The sequence below is a fragment of the Pelobates fuscus genome, chromosome 7 (assembly GCF_036172605.1).
Source record: "Pelobates fuscus isolate aPelFus1 chromosome 7, aPelFus1.pri, whole genome shotgun sequence".
Lineage (NCBI taxonomy): Eukaryota > Metazoa > Chordata > Amphibia > Anura > Pelobatidae > Pelobates > Pelobates fuscus.
The window spans coordinates 202,707,667-202,729,388 of NC_086323.1; the positions used below are offsets into that span (position 1 = coordinate 202,707,667).

Consider the following 21,722-nt stretch of genomic DNA (forward strand, 5'->3'; position numbering starts at 1 on the left):
TACCCAACCAGTAGCAGTGGGAGTTTGAGCCCGGGGCTTATTTCTAACGCTTAACCATTCTGTTTTCAGTTTACTACAATACAATTATAGTTTTAAAGCCCCACAATTCATTGATTCTGCTTGCACATCTGTACATTTATACATGCACCTTTTTAAGTGAGTTGCAAGGAGTGCATAAAATACTGAATACTTCTGTGGGAGGCGGGGAGGGAGAGGGGGGAGTGTGGAGGTTGGGCGTCAAAATTTGTGGCATGCCTGCTTCAAAAACACTGGTGTCATTATACTCTCCGCTTCTCTTCGTCCATTTGTTTTTTGAAGCCATAACTTAGACATCCTTATAGCTACAGAGAGAAAAATCAGAAATCCATTTAAACGTTTCGATCTTCATCCTGACTCATTTACCCAGACTGTTGGTTTGATGTTTCGCAGTAAGTTATCATTTTTTAAAAAAAACATTATCACTATCTTATTATTGCTTATTAAGTGTATTATTCTAGTGAACTAAAACAGAAAGATAAATGTACCGTTATCATCTTGTGCAGTATGTTTAAAAGGACTTGAATTCAACACTTTAGGTAGGTGTAAATAACTCTTTGTAGATTGATAATCACTTTAAAAATGTCATTTACAGAGAATGCATTTGTAAGTAAATCAGAAGAATTTGTGTCCCTTCTGGGTATATCATAACACTATCTGTTGTAAAAAGTTATTTCAGTATTTTGAATAATTCTCTCTCTCAAAAATAAATAAATATATATATATATGTATGAATGTGTTACGAATGACAAGACAAACTGGAATACAACCGTTCGTTGTTGTTTTTATTTTTTTATTAAACGCTGAACTGCAGTAAACTGAAAAGAAAAAGAGCCAAGAAGTGACTGGAATTTTCCCAAATCAGCACTTTTTGCTTAAATTTTACAATCCGGGTTTTCACCGTATTTCAAAGACACCATTCGTGGTTTCATTGTGTGATTCTTCAATTGAAAGTGGAGAAATTTAAAAAAAAGAAATTACAAGCACAACATGTAACTGTCATTCAAATATCTGCACACTTACCTGGCTGTAATCTGTAAATGTGATAATTACATCTTTTTGTGAATATATGAATCAGAAGCTTTGGGTAAAACGACCTGCTTTTTTTTTTTTTTTACTGTACTTGAATTTCTATTACGAACATGTTTTTAAGATGTAAAGCAAAGATAGAGTAGGTACTCAGTATAGCATATAATGGGTGGCAGCGGTGAATCGACAAGCATTCCCAAAAACTTTGTGTAAAGATACAAAATATGTCACAACAATTGGTGATAAACCGCGCCTAAAGCGCGCAGTTTATCACCAATTGTCGTGACGTGTTTTTAAGATGTGCACGCTAAATCTTAATCTGCTAGTCAGTGGTGGGACTAATTTAGATAGGGCCGTGATGCAAGAATGTTTTTGGGTGGCAAAAAGGTAGATCCTCATCTGTCGTGCAATGCCCACAATGATTTGCCAGCTCGGGGTCTACCATTTGCACATCCTTGCACGGTCTATTTAGCCCTGAGCAGTGTGTGTTTGTTTGTTTGAATGTAAGCATGTATGGAGTACGTGTGAGTGAATGTAGGGATGTGTTTGTGTGTAGTGTTGACATTCGAATGGTGGCGTGAATTTGTATATAGCGTTGTTTTTTTAATACAAGGATGTATTTATGTATAATGTTGATGTTTTAATACAGAGGTGTGCCTGTATACAGTGATTATGTTTGAATGCAGGTACAAACCCTGACACAGATACGGATACACAGAAACACACACTGACAAACATACATACAGATACACAGACAGAAACACACCTTAACAGATACAAAGACACACAATGACACACATACAGACACACTACCTTTTGGGTTCATGATTGTGGCTTCTCTGAGGTCAAGTGTACAGGCTGAGGCTGTTGGGAGTTAGGTGCTGGTTCTCCCAATACGAACCCCCCTGTCTGCTTTCTTATTCTTTCTCGCTTAGCTCAATGTGTATCTGGGAGGAAATGACCGGCTCTCACTTTCTCCCAGCACTGCCATTGTTAAATGTGACCTTTAACAGTGTGACTGGGCCTCTGTGGACACATTGCGCGTGAGCCCCGGTGTTACCCAACTGTCTGCACCGAAAGTAGTTCTACGGCTGCTGCTAGTTTATTACAATGTAATTAATTTTCATTTTCTGTGTCTGTCCTGTTGGTTTATGTGTCCGGCCCATAGGAACTTTTGCTCTGAGTTGCTCATTGCTTGTCCAGTTGCTGGACTTACACCCGTCTAAAAGTACCAACAGTAATAGCAGCCAGTGGGGGTGGAGGGATCTGGAGTACTAAGACTCCCTGTCTCCCTGCTTCTTATTTATTATAAGAACAATTTCCAGAATGATTGCTCTCTCTCAGCTCTAATGCACTGGGCACAGATGGATAGGCAAGCGAGATTGCCGGGGGGCGGGGGGGGGGGGGGGGGGGGATATACAGGGGGTTCCGAGGTAGAAATAGACATAATGGGGGAGATCTATCAAAGTACATGTAGTCTTTTTATTTCAAATATATCAGGCTCTTTCCAGAAATGTTCCATTATGTTTAGCAGAACAGATATACAGACATAAAAGGGACACGCCAGGCCCCTAAAGCACTTTAACTTGCTAAAGTGTTTTATGCGTGAAGAGTGCAATAGAAATTGACACTTATATAAATAAACAGCTGGTCCTGTTACTTCCTGGTTTGATTAGCTCAGTGGAGCAAAACCCAGAGCACCTGCCTTGCAAAGCATTCTCATTGAGCTGCATTGGGTATTCTGTGATTGGACAGACACAGAAAGTCTGGGCGGGGTTAGAAGGGGAGGGCTTGTAAAGACTACAGACAAGAGATCTACAGCTTTTACAATTGTTTTTGAATATACCCCCAATTAAAAAGTGCATAATAAAATACTTGCATGTTTTCATTTGGGTTATATCTACTATACAGCAATTTATTAGTAGTATTATTTGTATCTGGGCAGTAGAGTGTCCCTTAAGGGCAAACCGTAAATTCAAGATGTCATCTGGATTTGTTCCCAAAATGTAGAATATATCAAGGTATGGTTTCTCTCACAAAGTATTAGCGCGTTAAAAACTATCACGTTTATCCACTATTAGGGTCAATGAGTTGTTGAAAGTTAATTTTAAATGTAAAAAAAAAAAATTGAAATTCATAATAATGCACTCAGTTAATTATATAAATATCAAAGAAAAGAAAATGTTACTTGCGCTTTCTCCTTAATCCCTATGTATATTTAGACAAATGGAGGTCATTTAGTTGCTCCAATGGCCATTGGAGGGATGCCCGCCTGCCAACGTCAAGGCAGACCCCCCTAAGCGGGTCCTAACACTGACCCTTCAGCCTGCTTCCTTGAGCTTCTGGCAAAGATATCTCTAATGAGACAGAAAGGGGTATTTTTTATATACACCCCTTTACTTATTAACCCTTAATAGGGAACACATGGGATGGGTAGCAGCATTGTAACCAGGCTGTGTGATACAAAGTAGATACAAATACAAAAAGAGAAGTCCTGCGCTTAAGCAGCAAGGACTACAACACACATCAGCCCCAATATATAGTAAAAACCAAAGAAAAGAAAATGTTACTTGCGCTTTCTCCTTAATCCCTATGTATATTTAGACAAATGGAGGTCATTTAGTTGCTCCAATGGCCATTGGAGGGATGCCCGCCTGCCAACGTCAAGGCAGACCCCCCTAAGCGGGTCCTAACACTGACCCTTCAGCCTGCTTCCTTGAGCTTCTGGCAAAGATATCTCTAATGAGACAGAAAGGGGTATTTTTTATATACACCCCTTTACTTATTAACCCTTAATAGGGAACACATGGGATGGGTAGCAGCATTGTAACCAGGCTGTGTGATACAAAGTAAATACAAATACAAAAAGAGAAGTCCTGCGCTTAAGCAGCAAGGACTACAACACACATCAGCCCCAATATATAGTAAAAACCAAAGAAAAGAAAATGTTACTTGCGCTTTCTCCTTAATCCCTATGTATATTTAGACAAATGGAGGTCATTTAGTTGCTCCAATGGCCATTGGAGGGATGCCCGCCTGCCAACGTCAAGGCAGACCCCCCTAAGCGGGTCCTAACACTGACCCTTCAGCCTGCTTCCTTGAGCTTCTGGCAAAGATATCTCTAATGAGACAGAAAGGGGTATTTTTTATATACACCCCTTTACTTATTAACCCTTAATAGGGAACACATGGGATGGGTAGCAGCATTGTAACCAGGCTGTGTGATACAAAGTAAATACAAATATAAATATAATTGTCGAATCAATCCCCTGATTTGGATATTACTTGAGTTTATAAAAAGTTGCACACTGCTTATTTGCTGATTTTCTCAGTAATTTGATCAAAGTTAGAAATATTGCCAAACCTGACATTTTTGGAAGACGGTTGCGAGCACACAGACCCTGCTCATTTTCCTTTCATAATATTTAACAGACTCATGAAAAGACCTTTCATTCATTAAGGCAACCCGTAGACATGGACAGAAAGTTGCCAATGCAGCTTGCAAAAAACAAGCTTACCTAAAGGGAAATAGCACTAAAATAAAGGCTTCCATTTTAAAAAAATGTTTAAATAAACTTTTCAAGAGATCGAATATTTTTGTATAAACTTAAGTTTTCTCCCAACTCTCTCTGATCACCTTTACTATATTTTTTTTGGTCTGATCTATATCAGGAATGTCAAAATATATTAAATGATGATAAACGTGTATATGAATCCAATGAAATAAATTGTGTTAACACCAATTTCATTCATTGGTGTAGTAATGTGATTGAAACGGATGATTATTAGACAAAATATGAACTCAGGAACTGAATAAAAATATTTGGGTTTTTTACATTATTTTATAGAGCAAAATCACATATCACATGTTAACAACAACATAACATAAATGTGTTACAGACCTAATAAAGGATACAGTCAAAAGATTAACATATGGATAGTTCTGTGGAGCAGAACTTTTCAGCTCAGGACAGTACCATGCTGGGATAGAATTACCAAACTGCCCATCAACTGGTAAATCTTGTTGTTAAGAAGAAGAATTAAGGGGTTGGACAGAGCTTTTGGCCAACGTGCTCGGAGGGAGTCTGGAATGTCGAGAGAAACTTTCTAACGACATTGTGAAATGTCTGGGATCTGCGACTTATTTCTACATGTACAAAGTTATAATTTTTAGGGTATGTTTGAGGGTTCAAATCTTAAGTTTCAAAAAATATCTCACAAGGTCAGAAAATATATTTATTTCAAATCAAACTATTGTAGAGATGGAGCAAGGTGTGTTGGTTGATGACAAAACGAAAGTTATCTTCTGTGTTATTTAGTTATTGAAAAGTGTAGCGGAGCTGCAATGCAGAGACTTTAATATCACCGCTGTAATCCTCTGGAGCTGGAAGGGAAGCGCCGGTTAGTAGCTATAGCCCATTCCCCCAGTAACTGGACAGTTCTGGGAGTCAACTGATTTTATTAGCACACACACACACATGACTTTCTATGCACAGCCCCATAGTATGGGGTCTCCAGGACAAGTTTACAGGGAATTTTGCCAAGATGCACTGGGTCTGAGAGATAATTAAGCTAGTCATTTTAGATGACTCAATTATCTCTCATTTACATGAAATATATAAACTTTTATAAAACATCCCTAAAACATAATAAAACAGTACAGGAACCCTACAATTCTCATATCCCCGAATAGCCTGAATCTGAGCGCCCAACACATCCGAAAAGCACTCAGATTGGTTCGGTGGAATGAGATCACTATTCGGGTGAAGATTTCACCAGCCGGCCACGAGGTGATGCCCCAAAAGAGTTCCAGAGAATCCAGGGCAGTAGCCGGACTTGGTTCGGGAGTTCCTGCATGAACACCAACGAACACTCCACCTGACTTTTTAGTAGCAAATGCTCCCCCCAGTCGGTAGTTCGTGTAGTTGTTCAGGAAAATATACAGGCAGCAGTACCATCTTGACCGGGGTTTGCAAGAATGTGTTGCCGAAATTAATTCCACACACTCACCGACCAAGAACCGCTGCCTGCGTTTGGGAAACAAAATGGCCACCCGGGAAAGCACTTAAGTGCTCCTTAATTGCAGTTAACAGCCAGGGTGTCACGTATTCATCCGCTTATAAAAATGTGGTTAATTAAATTTACTGTCTACACAGGAAAAGTTGTGCCGAGCAGCAACCTAATCCACAGAAGGGTTAATGCTGAGCAGCAATTATGCAAATGGAAACCTGGTAACTGACTTTGTGGTCAAAGGCCAGTTACAGCCTATCAGATCTAGAGGAGGGGTATTTAGGCCCAGTTCTCATCCTGCTCAGTGCCCTGTCGTGGTTTCCCTTGTGGTTGTCCGAGAGCACGTTCCTGTTATTAGTTTTCTACCTGGTTTTTGACTTTGGCATTGTTTTTGACTTCCCTGTTTTCTGGTATCCCTGACTCCTGTGTGGCGAAACCAGCTTCGCCACTGTGAACTGGAGAGGCCTGGTTGCTAGCCTCCTGCCCGCTGACTATGGCCCCTGGACATGCTGCACTTTAAAAACTATATTTGGGCATGTAATAATTTATATTGCTGCTACTGGCCCTTTAAAATCAGCGATGGACATTTTGGGACTACTGTCCCTTTAAGACTGTGAAGCATATTCTATTGTACTGCCTGTATATTGTATATGTATTCATGTGTTAAGTTTAACCTGGGTGATATGTATGCAGCATTCCTCTGATTGTTCGCTAGAATCACTCCATTCATTATATTGAGTGATACTACCGAACAACCAGACCACCCAGGAATAAGTGTGCCTCCAATTACAGTTTGCAACAATGTTGCAAACAGGTAATTGGCAATCCATGTAATGTATTCTTTGTCCTCTGGGTGGCCGCCATTCGGGAAACAAACACGTGGCGGCGGACATCTTAAACTACCGAACAGCGGTGTTTTGCCGTCGAGTCCAGAAATTCGTGTAGAAACTACCGAATGACCCGTCGTTCGGTAGAAAGAAACATACGAACTAGGGGATTCATGCGAATCCCCCTTAGTCTCTATAACCCAAGTAATTCGTCTGTTTCATTTACTTGTTTGTGACCGACCGCAGGGCCAAAATGCATGGAACTGTTTTCGGATACTTTACCCATGCGGTCGGTCAAATCTTTGGAACCTCATATCTCCCGAACCATTCATCCGAATGACCTGATTCTTGGATATGTTGTCCCCCTGAATAAAGGCTATCAGGGGATACCTGTTTTGGAGGTGTAGCATATGTATTTGGGGTACATCCAGGAATTGGGGAAAAGGGTGTACGGTATAATTATGTTAAGTGCTAATCTAAGGGGAGGAAATGTGTGGGAGGTACATCCATGTGATTGGTTAAATTCATCCTCCCCCTGGGAGTGTCCTGTATGTACTTGTTTGTAATAAAAGCCAGACTGGGTGTCCCAGTCCAGAGTTCTTGCTTAACCCTCAAAGCGATGTGTCGTCTCGGTCTTTGGGGGAATGGGATTGTATGCTGACTGCCAAGAGTGTAAGCCGATGTCTGCTTTTCTTGTTCAGCTGTTCCAGTGTTCGTGTGGTTCCAGTCGGGAGAATGGTGTTTGCAGTAGCTGTCTGTGCATCTGGAAAGGGGATTATCGCCTAAACTGGGTTTTATCCTCTTGTGTGTGAAACGGTCCGTTACAATTGGTGGCAAGCGGCGGGATCGTTCCTACAACCAGAGGGACAGCTACAGACAACACTATTTCTGGATTACAAATTGAGGGCAACGCTAGTATCCGTACAGCGACCCTATCTACAAAGGAACTCAGAAAATGGAGAAGAAGCTTCAGGATGTAATGTCCAGTTACGTAGGCCTGTGGGGTGGAGTAGTCCCAGAGGAGGACATGATGAGGTACAGAGATATGGCCAGAGCCAGATTGTGGGACGAAGCCCTGGAAGAAGTAGAGTATTCACGAGGGGATCGGCGCCGCAGCAGAAGGCAGCGAATTCTGGCTAGAATGGCAGAGCGGATGCCCCTCCTGAGAAAACAGACCACAGAAAAGTGGGTGACTAGACTCGAGATTCTAGTATACGCAGAACTGACGCTCGACAACGCGTACCAGGCGCTACAGTGGTACGCGGCTCAGTGTGTCCCCAGGATGGCAGAGTATGAGTTCCCAGAAGGCGGAGAATACACTGGCCCCGGTCTATTTTGGGATAATAGTGGTGACGAGGACTTTGGGGAAGATACCGACTATCGTTTTTGGGACCTGTACGGCATCCGAGAGAACATGCTGGGTCTCTTTGGCGCTATGGACCTCGAGGCAGACCTACGATATTTGGTCACCAAGGAATGGAACCTGGAGGGGAATTACCTGCGACTCATCAATGAGGCCTGGGAAGAGACAACCGGTCCTCCCGCCCAACAGCAACCAGCAGTACCCGAGGTAGCAGAGTTCCTAGACTGGTCCTGTGAGCAGCCCCAGGGAGAGGAAGGTGTCGTCCTTCCTCCCCAGCGGCAGTGTGTACCCCAGGGAGATGAAGGTGTCGTCCTTCCTCCCCAGCGGCAGGCTGAGTTACAGGGGGCAGAGGTTGTTGTTCCTGCCCCCCAGCAGCAAAGTGATATGCCAAGAAGGCAGTGTGAAGTGAAGGGAGAGGAGAGCAGCGTCCTCCCTCCCCAGCGGCAGTGTGTGCCCCAGGGAGCAGAAGGTGCAGTCCTTCCTCCCCAGCGGCAGTGTGTGTCTCCGGGAGCTGATGGTGTCGTCCATCCTCCCCAGCGGCAGGCTGAGTTACAGGGGGCAGAGGTTGTTGTTCCGGCCCCCCAGCAACAAAGTGAGGTGCCAGGAAGGCAGTGTGAAGTGAAGGGAGAGGAGAGCAGCGTCCTCCCTCCCCAGCGGCAGTGTGTACCCCAGGGAGATGAAGGTGTCGTCCTTCCTCCCCAGCGGCAGTGTGTACCCCAGGGAGCAGAAGGTGCCATCCTTTCTCCCCAGCGGCAGTTTGCCATCCAGAGAGAGGAACTTGTTACACCCTCTCTCCCACGGCAACCTAACCCACCAAGGGGAGATGTTAAGCCCCACAACTGTGCAGATGGGACCGTAGTCTCTGCACTTACAGCACAAGGGATAGGGACGGTCGGTCCTGTTCCCCAGCCTCAGTGTGATGGATCCAAAGGGGAGACAGTCGGTCTCCCCCTCCAGCAGTCGAGCTGTGCACCTAAAGGGGAGACAGCCAGTCTCCAGCAACCAGGCGCCCACCAGACTACTCCCGTGGTAGTGATGGCAACAGGACAGAGTACCGCTGGTCTCTGCCCCCTCAGCAACCCACCAAGGCAACCTACCCGTCTCCCACCCAGCAGTGGTGAAACACCAGAACTTGGACAAAATCCTTCCTCACCCAGATGTAGTAACCGGTTAGTGTGGGTGGGCTGCTCTGTTATTTCTGTTTTGTGGGTGGGTTGCTGGACTAACCAGGGCACTGACCGGCAGAAAGTCAGGTACCCTGTTAGTCTAATTGGCAAAGGGGAGAAATGTGGCGAAACCAGCTTCGCCACTGTGAACTGGAGAGGCCTGGTTGCTAGCCTCCTGCCCGCTGACTATGGCCCCTGGACATGCTGCACTTTAAAAACTATATTTGGGCATGTAATAATTTATATTGCTGCTACTGGCCCTTTAAAATCAGCGATGGACATTTTGGGACTACTGTCCCTTTAAGACTGTGAAGCATATTCTATTGTACTGCCTGTATATTGTATATGTATTCATGTGTTAAGTTTAACCTGGGTGATATGTATGCAGCATTCTACTGATTGTTCGCTAGAATCACTCCATTCATTATATTGAGTGAAACTACCGAACAACCAGACCACCCAGGAATAAGTGTGCCTCCAATTACAGTTTGCAACAATGTTGCAAACAGGTAATTGGCAATCCATGTAATGTATTCTTTGTCCTCTGGGTGGCCGCCATTCGGGAAACAAACACGTGGCAGCGGACATCTTAAACTACCGAACAGCGGTGTTTTGCCGTCGAGTGTCTGGAACTGAAATCGGACACTTGACTAGGCAAACACCGCTGAGACCTCCATACTCCCAGAAATTCGTGTAGAAACTACCGAATGACCCGTCGTTCGGTAGAAAGAAACATACGAACTAGGGGATTCATGCGAATCCCCCTTAGTCTCTATAACCCAAGTAATTCGTCTGTTTCATTTACTTGTTTGTGACCGACCGCAGGGCCAAAATGCATGGAACTGTTTTCGGATACTTTACCCATGCGGTCGGTCAAATCTTTGGAACCTCATATCTCCCGAACCATTCATCCGAATGACCTGATTCTTGGATATGTTGTCCCCCTGAATAAAGGCTATCAGGGGATACCTGTTTTGGAGGTGTAGCATATGTATTTGGGGTACATCCAGGAATTGGGGAAAAGGGTGTACGGTATAATTATGTTAAGTGCTAATCTAAGGGGAGGAAATGTGTGGGAGGTACATCCATGTGATTGGTTAAATTCATCCTCCCCCTGGGAGTGTCCTGTATGTACTTGTTTGTAATAAAAGCCAGACTGGGTGTCCCAGTCCAGAGTTCTTGCTTAACCCTCAAAGCGATGTGTCGTCTCGGTCTTTGGGGGAATGGGATTGTATGCTGACTGCCAAGAGTGTAAGCCGATGTCTGCTTTTCTTGTTCAGCTGTTCCAGTGTTCGTGTGGTTCCAGTTGGGAGAATGGTGTTTGCAGTAGCTGTCTGTGCATCTGGAAAGGGGATTATCGCCTAAACTGGGTTTTATCCTCTTGTGTGTGAAACGGTCCGTTACAATTGGTGGCAAGCGGCGGGATCGTTCCTACAACCAGAGGGACAGCTACAGACAACACTATTTCTGGATTACAAATTGAGGGCAACGCTAGTATCCGTACAGCGACCCTATCTACAAAGGAACTCAGAAAATGGAGAAGAAGCTTCAGGATGTAATGTCCAGTTACGTAGGCCTGTGGGGTGGAGTAGTCCCAGAGGAGGACATGATGAGGTACAGAGATATGGCCAGAGCCAGATTGTGGGACGAAGCCCTGGAAGAAGTAGAGTATTCACGAGGGGATCGGCGCCGCAGCAGAAGGCAGCGAATTCTGGCTAGAATGGCAGAGCGGATGCCCCTCCTGAGAAAACAGACCACAGAAAAGTGGGTGACTAGACTCGAGATTCTAGTATACGCAGAACTGACGCTCGACAACGCGTACCAGGCGCTACAGTGGTACGCGGCTCAGTGTGTCCCCAGGATGGCAGAGTAGGAGTTCCCAGAGGGCGGAGAATACACTGGCCCCGGTCTATTTTGGGATAATAGTGGTGACGAGGACTTTGGGGAAGATACCGACTATCGTTTTTGGGACCTGTACGGCATCCGAGAGAACATGCTGGGTCTCTTTGGCGCTATGGACCTCGAGGCAGACCTACGATATTTGGTCACCAAGGAATGGAACCTGGAGGGGAATTACCTGCGACTCATCAATGAGGCCTGGGAAGAGACAACCGGTCCTCCCGCCCAACAGCAACCAGCAGTACCCGAGGTAGCAGAGTTCCTAGACTGGTCCTGTGAGCAGCCCCAGGGAGAGGAAGGTGTCGTCCTTCCTCCCCAGCGGCAGTGTGTACCCCAGGGAGATGAAGGTGTCGTCCTTCCTCCCCAGCGGCAGGCTGAGTTACAGGGGGCAGAGGTTGTTGTTCCTGCCCCCCAGCAGCAAAGTGATATGCCAAGAAGGCAGTGTGAAGTGAAGGGAGAGGAGAGCAGCGTCCTCCCTCCCCAGCGGCAGTGTGTGCCCCAGGGAGCAGAAGGTGCAGTCCTTCCTCCCCAGCGGCAGTGTGTGTCTCCGGGAGCTGATGGTGTCGTCCATCCTCCCCAGCGGCAGGCTGAGTTACAGGGGGCAGAGGTTGTTGTTCCGGCCCCCCAGCAACAAAGTGAGGTGCCAGGAAGGCAGTGTGAAGTGAAGGGAGAGGAGAGCAGCGTCCTCCCTCCCCAGCGGCAGTGTGTACCCCAGGGAGATGAAGGTGTCATCCTTCCTCCCCAGCGGCAGTGTGTACCCCAGGGAGCAGAAGGTGCCATCCTTTCTCCCCAGCGGCAGTTTGCCATCCAGAGAGAGGAACTTGTTACACCCTCTCTCCCACGGCAACCTAACCCACCAAGGGGAGATGTTAAGCCCCACAACTGTGCAGATGGGACCGTAGTCTCTGCACTTACAGCACAAGGGATAGGGACGGTCGGTCCTGTTCCCCAGCCTCAGTGTGATGGATCCAAAGGGGAGACAGTCGGTCTCCCCCTCCAGCAGTCGAGCTGTGCACCTAAAGGGGAGACAGCCAGTCTCCAGCAACCAGGCGCCCACCAGACTACTCCCGTGGTAGTGCTGGCAACAGGACAGAGTACCGCTGGTCTCTGCCCCCTCAGCAACCCACCAAGGCAACCTACCCGTCTCCCACCCAGCAGTGGTGAAACACCAGAACTTGGACAAAATCCTTCCTCACCCAGATGTAGTAACCGGTTAGTGTGGGTGGGCTGCTCTGTTATTTCTGTTTTGTGGGTGGGTTGCTGGACTAACCAGGGCACTGACCGGCAGAAAGTCAGGTACCCTGTTAGTCTAATTGGCAAAGGGGAGAAATGTGGCGAAACCAGCTTCGCCACTGTGAACTGGAGAGGCCTGGTTGCTAGCCTCCTGCCCGCTGACTATGGCCCCTGGACATGCTGCACTTTAAAAACTATATTTGGGCATGTAATAATTTATATTGCTGCTACTGGCCCTTTAAAATCAGCGATGGACATTTTGGGACTACTGTCCCTTTAAGACTGTGAAGCATATTCTATTGTACTGCCTGTATATTGTATATGTATTCATGTGTTAAGTTTAACCTGGGTGATATGTATGCAGCATTCCTCTGATTGTTCGCTAGAATCACTCCATTCATTATATTGAGTGAAACTACCGAACAACCAGACCACCCAGGAATAAGTGTGCCTCCAATTACAGTTTGCAACAATGTTGCAAACAGGTAATTGGCAATCCATGTAATGTATTCTTTGTCCTCTGGGTGGCCGCCATTCGGGAAACAAACACGTGGCGGCGGCCATCTTAAACTACCGAACAGCGGTGTTTTGCCGTCGAGTGTCTGGAACTGAAATCGGACACTTGACTAGGCAAACACCGCTGAGACCTCCATACTCCCAGAAATTCGTGTAGAAACTACCGAATGACCCGTCGTTCGGTAGAAAGAAACATACGAACTAGGGGATTCATGCGAATCCCCCTTAGTCTCTATAACCCAAGTAATTCGTCTGTTTCATTTACTTGTTTGTGACCGACCGCAGGGCCAAAATGCATGGAACTGTTTTCGGATACTTTACCCATGCGGTCGGTCAAATCTTTGTAACCTCATATCTCCCGAACCATTCATCCGAATGACCTGATTCTTGGATATGTTGTCCCCCTGAATAAAGGCTATCAGGGGATACCTGTTTTGGAGGTGTAGCATATGTATTTGGGGTACATCCAGGAATTGGGGAAAAGGGTGTACGGTATAATTATGTTAAGTGCTAATCTAAGGGGAGGAAATGTGTGGGAGGTACATCCATGTGATTGGTTAAATTCATCCTCCCCCTGGGAGTGTCCTGTATGTACTTGTTTGTAATAAAAGCCAGACTGGGTGTCCCAGTCCAGAGTTCTTGCTTAACCCTCAAAGCGATGTGTCGTCTCGGTCTTTGGGGGAATGGGATTGTATGCTGACTGCCAAGAGTGTAAGCCGATGTCTGCTTTTCTTGTTCAGCTGTTCCAGTGTTCGTGTGGTTCCAGTCGGGAGAATGGTGTTTGCAGTAGCTGTCTGTGCATCTGGAAAGGGGATTATCGCCTAAACTGGGTTTTATCCTCTTGTGTGTGAAACGGTCCGTTACATCCTGGCTTTTCCTTATCGTTGTGTCTCTTTCTATATCCCTTGACCTTGGCAATTCCTGACTATTCTTTGGTACGTTAGTCCGGCCATTCTAAGGTCCGGTATACGTTACCTATCAGTCCTCTGTGTTACACAATTCTACGTGCTGGATCATACTGTAATCCTGATACAGGAGTGGTCAGTGTTCTAATTCAATAACAGGGGGAACTGTACACGTTCTGTTCCCAAACAGGGGGATACAGATTTGATCACAAGAACTCAATATGGGTTCCGACAACCCCAGGGACTGATGGCAGGTCAGCCACAGAACGATATAATAATTACATTGGTAACAGAATAGGAACGGGGACAAGTTGGGTATTTATTGTTTTTATCTTGATGTAAAATAAAGTGGATTTAATAGGACTTTATGGCACTTTACCCCAGGAAGGATGAAAAGAAATGGAATTGCATTGTTATCTTCCAGCCTGTGGCTGCTCACGTAAAAAAAAAAAAAAAAACGTGTTCCCCCTCTCCCGAGCCCCCACCCGTGCCAAGCGAGTGGGGGCTTCTAACCTGAAGGGGGGGCCTATTGCCCCCCACCGCCCCCCCCCTCTGAATGGCGGATGGGGGCCCTAAAGTAAAATAAGAAGGGGGGACCTATTGTCCTCCCCCCTGACCCCCACGCCTGAACGGGGGGTCTAAAGTAAAATAATGAGGGGGGACCTATTGTTTTTCCCCCGGCCCCCACCCACTGCTGAACGGGGGGTCTAAAGTAAAATAACGGGGGGAGACCTACTGTCCTCCACCCTGGCCCCCACCCCTGAGCGGTGGGTGGGGGCCCTAAATTAGAATAAGGAGGGGGACCTTCTGTCCTCCCCCTTGGCCCCCACCCCTGAGCGGTGGGTAGGGGTCCTAAATTAGAATAAGGGGGGTCTAATGTCCCCCCTACTGGCATCCACCCCTGGGGGTTGGACCATCGAAGGATGCTCCTAGTGCTTACCAAGGACCATCAGCACTGCACCAGACACCATAAGCACAGCAGACCCCACGAACCGCCGCAGCTTGGTTGGGGTCTCGCTGTCTCCCACCCACCCTGGACCTACGACCAGGCTCCAGTGGGTGAACCTCTCTTCCTTCAGAGAGCGAAGTAGTATCAGCTGTAGAGCTCTTACAAGAGCTAGTGATTAGCATCCAGGGGAGTATAAAGCGTATAGCAATCCCCAGTGTGATATAGCAGTACCCTACAACACGAGTCGAGGCTGATAATTGAGGGTAAGAAGGTCTGTTTAATGAGCACAAAGGCATTTCTTTTATACACATGGACCTGATGGCACAAAGAGACAAAAGGGATACAAACCAATGGGAACAATAATTAACGATCTTCTGGGACTACTCCTGTTAGCAATGATTGGTTAAATAAATCCATTAATAGAGACTTCTTAGATGCCAAGGGTGTCTCTCTCTCTCTCGTAGGGAATCCCCAATAATGTCACCAGGACTGTGACTGAAGCCAGACGTTCAGCCATAGTGTTTTAAAAGGCTGGGTGCACACAAAAGTGGTTAGTCTTAGATACCAAGTGAGATCTTTGTTTCTCCAGTAACCTGCAGGAAAACGAGCCCTGCTGGTAAAAGGCTGCTTTACAAATTATTCTGTCATGGGTTCTTAAGAGGTTAAAGCAGTCTTTTCGTACCTGCTCATTTATAATATGCCATAGCAGACTATAGTATGGAAAAAGTCAGCATTGACTGATATGTGGTCCTCACATAGTACCAAGTATCTGGGGTTCTCCTACAGATGGTAGATGAATGTATAATATTTTAAGTATCTCATCTTCTCTTGTGGCGTCCTGTGTCCAACAAATTGTATTGTAATTTAACCTGAAATGTATTTTAATATTTTTATAGCATAACTTCCTTTTTTGTATTTTTTTTTTAATTATAGGTTTTACAATGATATGGATTCCTTCCATCCTTCTCATCTGTTGTATGAGGCTCGTGGAATCCAGCCGCTGCCCTCAAACCTGTATTTGTGACAACATCAGATCTTCTGTGATCTGTACCAACAAAAACTTGACCAAAGTTCCGGCTTCCATTCCCCAGGTTGGTGTTGGTTTTTTAGCTTATTCTAAAGTGATTGAGAACGCCTTTCAAAGACTTTGTCCTGCAGTCAGTTTAGAAACTTTGGGTTTGAACTTTTGTGTCTATGTCCAGGCTTGTAGTTTGGCTGTGTTTACCAGATCTGTATCCAACTTCTGTCCTTTTCCCTTATAATCACTGTCTTTTCACAGATTGTCTCCATCATGCAAATTATTTGTCTTTCATGCTTTCTGTCTTTTTGTCATGCTTTCTGTATTGCGGTTTCTCGTGTACAACTCCTTTTTTCAATTTTCTTTTCCGCTGGCATAGATTCATTGATTTAAAACAAGTCCATCAATAAGAAAGATCTTGTTTCTCCTTGTTTGTCGTTAAAAATCAATCATTAAAGGAATACTATAAGATTAGGAATACAAACGCTATAGTGCCCTGTTAAATGTTTAAGTCCATGTCCCCCCTTTGTTACTCCTCCTTGCTCCTTGGCTGAGATAATCGCGATTGATTATCTCAGCCAATCCAATACATTCCTATAGGAAAGCATTGACAAAACACCTCACTGCACTAGTCAGATGGTATCTCTATTTCATCGTATTTAAATAGCAGAGTTTTACTCTGCTTTTCCATTGGAAATGTCTATAGAGGCTGTCGATGTAAAAAAAAAAACAAAAAAAAAAACACTACAAGCACACGGTAACCCAGTTCACATCACTGAGATGACGTGGTATGGGTGCCTACAGGGCCCATTGAAGCATCATTAGTAGCAGCACCCATTAGAGGTTTGTGGTTAAAAATATACATCAGTTTTTAATGGTCCATCACTGATTGATAGGATTGCTTTCACTGATACGGACCACCACTTATTCTCTACCATTTTACAAACATAACATCTAAAATTAATTGCAATAGCAACTCTACCAAGATACTGATACTGACCCCCACTTAGTGTAATTACTGGTTCGGGGGGGGGGGGGACCTAATGCCAGCCCCCACCCATAGGCCCCTCCAGGCTGTGTCAGAGCAATCCAATTAATAACTGGGGGTGGGGGAGGGGGTTCAGGTTTCTGATTAATTGGTTTATAAGCCAACCAGTGCACTCTTACAGGAAATCTTTCACCAGTGCACTTTTTCACTGCTCAAGACGTGTCCCCTCATATAATATATATTATTCAATTCAATGTCCCCACTATGGGGATGGAGGGTTCCCGCTTTTTTAATGTAACAGCCCCCACCAACTGGCTGTGGCCAGAGGGGTGGAGAGTGACCCATCTTTCCTTCATCATTTAATTAGAAGCACAACCAGATGCCCACAGGTGAGAGGAGAGGGGGGAAACTGTGCCAGGTCCCCCCTGTACTGTACTAGCAGCTGTGCAATCATTTTCTAGGCTTCTATAACATTGTGCAGGCACTGCCTGCTCACTGTTTAGTGGTCATGCCCAACCTATGGCATTGCGAGTGGGGGCTGTAGCGGAGCTGCAATATTAAATCCCAATATCTCCACTGGTACAGAAAGTAATCCAAGTGAAGCACTGGAAATGAAGGTAATATCCCAAATCCCCCAGTAACCGAACGAAACACAGTTCTGGGAGTCAACTGACGATTTTATTCACAAGCTCCAGTATTTATGTGGTTCCCCATGCAAGGGGTTTCCATACTGACATAGCAGGGGTAATACAGTAAGGGACTACATGGGGGACTTAACATTTGGAGCCTTTCTCCCATCAGGCACTGCTGCACGAGAGGGACACTCCCACTGGAATATACCGTTAAGTGGATTATCCCTCCGTGCAGCAGAACCGGCATTTTACATTTAAATCCATAACTCCAACAATATTCACATTATTTGTACGGATGGATGTTCGATAGATAGCTGGGGTCTGAGTGCACATTTCATGTGAATCCCGCTCAGATCCCAGCTAAAACAACCGAACGCCGCACGAAATACACTTTCCTGTTAACTTCGTTTGAAAGTACCGAACACCGATGGGGAACCACAATAGGAGAATACTGGAGCTCCCAAACGGCCTGGAAGTACAGCGGTGTTCGTGCCGTCGAGTAGCCGTTTTCAGTTCCACGCGCTCAATGACCAAACACCGTTGGGGAGACAAACGATCCAAGATGGCCGCACGCCGCGTGGTCGGTAGTCGAATGATGGCCACCCAGGAACGCACTTAATTACCGATTGCAACAATGTTGCAATCTGGTAATTGGTGCCACACGACCCTCAGTGTGTGGGCTTGGGTTCGGTACTTAATTCGTTTCACGAACAGCCGGTAAAACTGCTGTTCGTGAAACACCCATGTAAATGCTAGCGGCTTTCGGCTGCTAGCATACGAATTCTATAGGGGTTACAAGCAAATAGACATTTCAATACAGTAAGCACAGTACATTAAACAGAATAGGGCAGCAGTGTTCTGGACAACCTTTAAAGACACAGTTTTGTAGTCTGAAGTGGCTAGGTTTGCCACAGGGGCATAATAGTTTTAATACGTCCCTTACACTAAATAAGGGGTCATATTAACTCCTATGGGATTTTTTTGTAATTTTCCAATGAATTTCAGGCTGATGAAGTACATTAATCAGTGATTTTATTTCAAAAAGCCAACCTGTTTATAAGATTCAGCTGCTTGAATCGGAATCTAAATTAATTTAAAGTTAGAAAAAAATATTGTTCAAAACTAAACAAAACAGTTTTTGTATGAAATAATTAAACCAAGGCCTATGTAGTGACTAATAAGCCACCCATGAATGCCACTTGTCACAGTTAAACCATCTTAGATTAGGATGATGAATCAGGTAAACCCTGGTAGGCTAGTTCCGCCCAGATCTTTACAATGCTTGGGTGTAGTAGTAACACAGCCCACATGAGACTCAGCCAGCCTTATTTACAGATTAGTGAATAACATTTCTCGTTAGTTTTTTCATTTATCTCTCCCCTTGCTTTATCATATGTCCAGATATATGAGTCGTTAAATACTACATTAAAAAGTCAGTGTATTGCATAATTGCAGTTTCTCTTGATACATCTTATATTTCTTTTGTTGTTTGTACAGTTTACAAAAAAACTGGATCTCCGATCAAATGACCTCAAGTTAATTCCTGGAGCAACCTTTGCCTTTATTCCTTATTTGACATACCTCAATCTTCAGAAATGCAATATTGAGATGATACAGGAAGGAGCCTTTCGTGGTCTTGGACGTCTGGTTTATCTTAATCTTGGCTTCAACCATATCAGATTTATCTACCAGGAATCCTTTGATGGATTATCATCTCTCCAACATCTAATCCTGGAGAAGAACCAGCTAGAAGAGATCAATCCTGGTGCCTTCAGCCAACTGGGCTTCCTAAACTTTTTAAATCTCAGAGATAACTTTTTGGTATACCTAGCAGATATGCTGTTTCAAGGACTGCAACAGGTCAAGTGGATAAGCTTGTCGAACAACATGATAAATGTTCTAGCTAATGAGGCCTTTGCAGGGTTGCCAAATCTACGAAGACTGAGCCTTGACCATAATGAACTTCAATATCTACCAGGAGAAGCCTTTTCACGCATGTCAGGACTCCTTAAGCTGGAATTAGGTTGGAATCCAATTACTTTTCTTGGAGAAGAAGCTGTTCATATGACATCTCTCAAGCAACTCTTTCTCAACAACATGGCTTTACAAGATGTATCTTTCAAAGCCTTTGAAAGAAGTCCACAATTGTCCCTTATTGACCTCAGTAATAACCAATTAAGAACAATACAAGTACTGACAGGTATGGAAAAGCTAAATTATTTAAATATGACAGGAAATACTATACGTTGTGATTGCTATTTAAGTCCATTCAAAGAGTGGGCTGACCAGTTAAGACTGAAAGTCGATCTCACGTGCTTTGGCCCTGGACACATTCATGGTGATCACCTAGATTCTCTGAGAGCCAAAGATTTGAAATGTGATGGCCATAATGTGGAAGAGGATTATATAATTTCGGTACCACAGGAGAAAAACCAAAGTTTGTGCCCAGAAAGCTGCGATTGTAAAACCGATGTCAAACACGCCACTTGTGACAATAAAGGACTGCAGGAGATACCAAGGGGATTTCCTGATGAGACCATACTTTTAGACCTACACAAGAATTTCTTTAACTCTGTTCCAAGGCACATTTTTTCGAACATGAAAAATGTAATATCTCTTCATCTTCAGAACTGCCAGATCAGAGAGCTGAAACTTGGGGCACTATCAGGAATGAAAAGTTTGGTGTACCTCTATTTATCCAATAATCTTGTTTCTGGTATCAACCAGGCAGTCTTTCAAGACACTCCTAACCTAGGCTATCTATACCTAGACCATAACAGGTTCAGTAAGATACCCACAGGGACCTTTAGATACCTTCCCAATCTGTTCTCCCTTCATATGCAGCATAATTCCATCGCCACGCTCACTAACAATAACATGTATGGAGCAAAAAAGTTACACTGGGTCTACTTAACAGGAAACAATATCAGCCATATTGCTCCAACAGCTTTTAGAAACATTCAAAATTTAAAGAAACTTCACTTGGATGATAATCTGTTAACAAAAGTGCCTACTGAAGCCCTTAAAGGAAATCCTTCAATTGAAGAGTTAAAATTGTCCAATAATCCAATAAGATATATAGGAAATGGTGCATTTTTACCCATATCTCGATCTCTAAAACACCTGTATCTAAATAACATGGGGCTGGAAAAGGTAAGTGTATGATATTCTGAATGATAAAACGGTCAACTATCAATAAATGTGCTTTTAGTCAGTCTAGTGCACCTTTGCATTTGAAGTGTGTATATATATATATATTTGTGCTCGGAATTTAATACGTAATGGATAGTATCTGTAAGGACCAAGTTGGTTGTGGTGTGCCGAAACCAACGTACGAGTGGGCCTGTAAATAAAAGAGGGCCCACCAAGGAGAATGTAATTATGACAGGGTGTAGGTGGGTGGGGACAATCAGCTGAACGGCAGAGGTGAGTAGGGGCTGGGAGTTTAAGTAGGGGACTTACTCCTCCCACAAATTCAGGCCTAATGGCCTTTCTACGTGTGCTTGGAATTTAATACGTAATGGATAGTATCTGTAAGGACCAAGTTGGTTGTGGTGTGCCAAAACCAACGTACGAGTGGGCCTGTAAATAAAAGAGGGCAAAAGAGAAGTTCATGAAAATACACACTTTATTGCCTTTTTACATAACCAAGTTCCTGAAAGCTAGACGAAGCTCTTTCTCTGGTCGTGGGATATAAGTATGGTATATGGAGGATTTCCATCGCCCCAGTCTCTTGATGATGTGAACAGGAGTATTAGTGCTGGAGGCTGAAGAGGCGCCTCCTATGCGAAAGGAGTGCCCGGAGAATGAAGTCGGATTGAAACCCAGTTTAGATAATAGCGTTCTGACGTGAGCCGTGGATTTAGCAGTGGTAAGCGGGTGCACTTGCATTGATAAGAGCGGAGAGTCTGGTAAGTGTGCGTGAAGGGTTGACCGTAGGTGGTCTAGCGCCTTGACCGGACACCAGGCATTGTCAGTAGGGAAGAGAGGAATTACAGTTGGGTGTAGTGAATGGTTGGTTTTAGTTGATGGGATCGAAAGTAGATAGTGATCCTCCACCTTTGTAAGGTGCGATATTTTTAGGCTGTGCATGATGTCCCCTTGACGAACAACAGTGAACTCTCTAGGTCTGAGAAAACCGTAGAAAGCCA

General features: G+C 44.7%; 1 protein-coding gene across 1 annotated transcript in view; it reads left to right on the forward strand.

The window, feature by feature from the left end:
- Positions 1-338: 338 nt before the first annotated feature.
- CHADL (chondroadherin like) overlaps positions 339-21,722 on the forward strand; it is a 76,251-nt gene continuing 54,867 nt past the window's right edge. Inside the window, exons 1-3 of the mRNA XM_063427077.1 lie at positions 339-428; positions 15,867-16,024; positions 19,069-20,724. Coding sequence (XP_063283147.1) covers positions 419-428; positions 15,867-16,024; positions 19,069-20,724 — 1,824 coding nt within the window. The 5' untranslated portion in view covers positions 339-418. The remainder of the gene's footprint in view (positions 429-15,866; positions 16,025-19,068; positions 20,725-21,722) is intronic.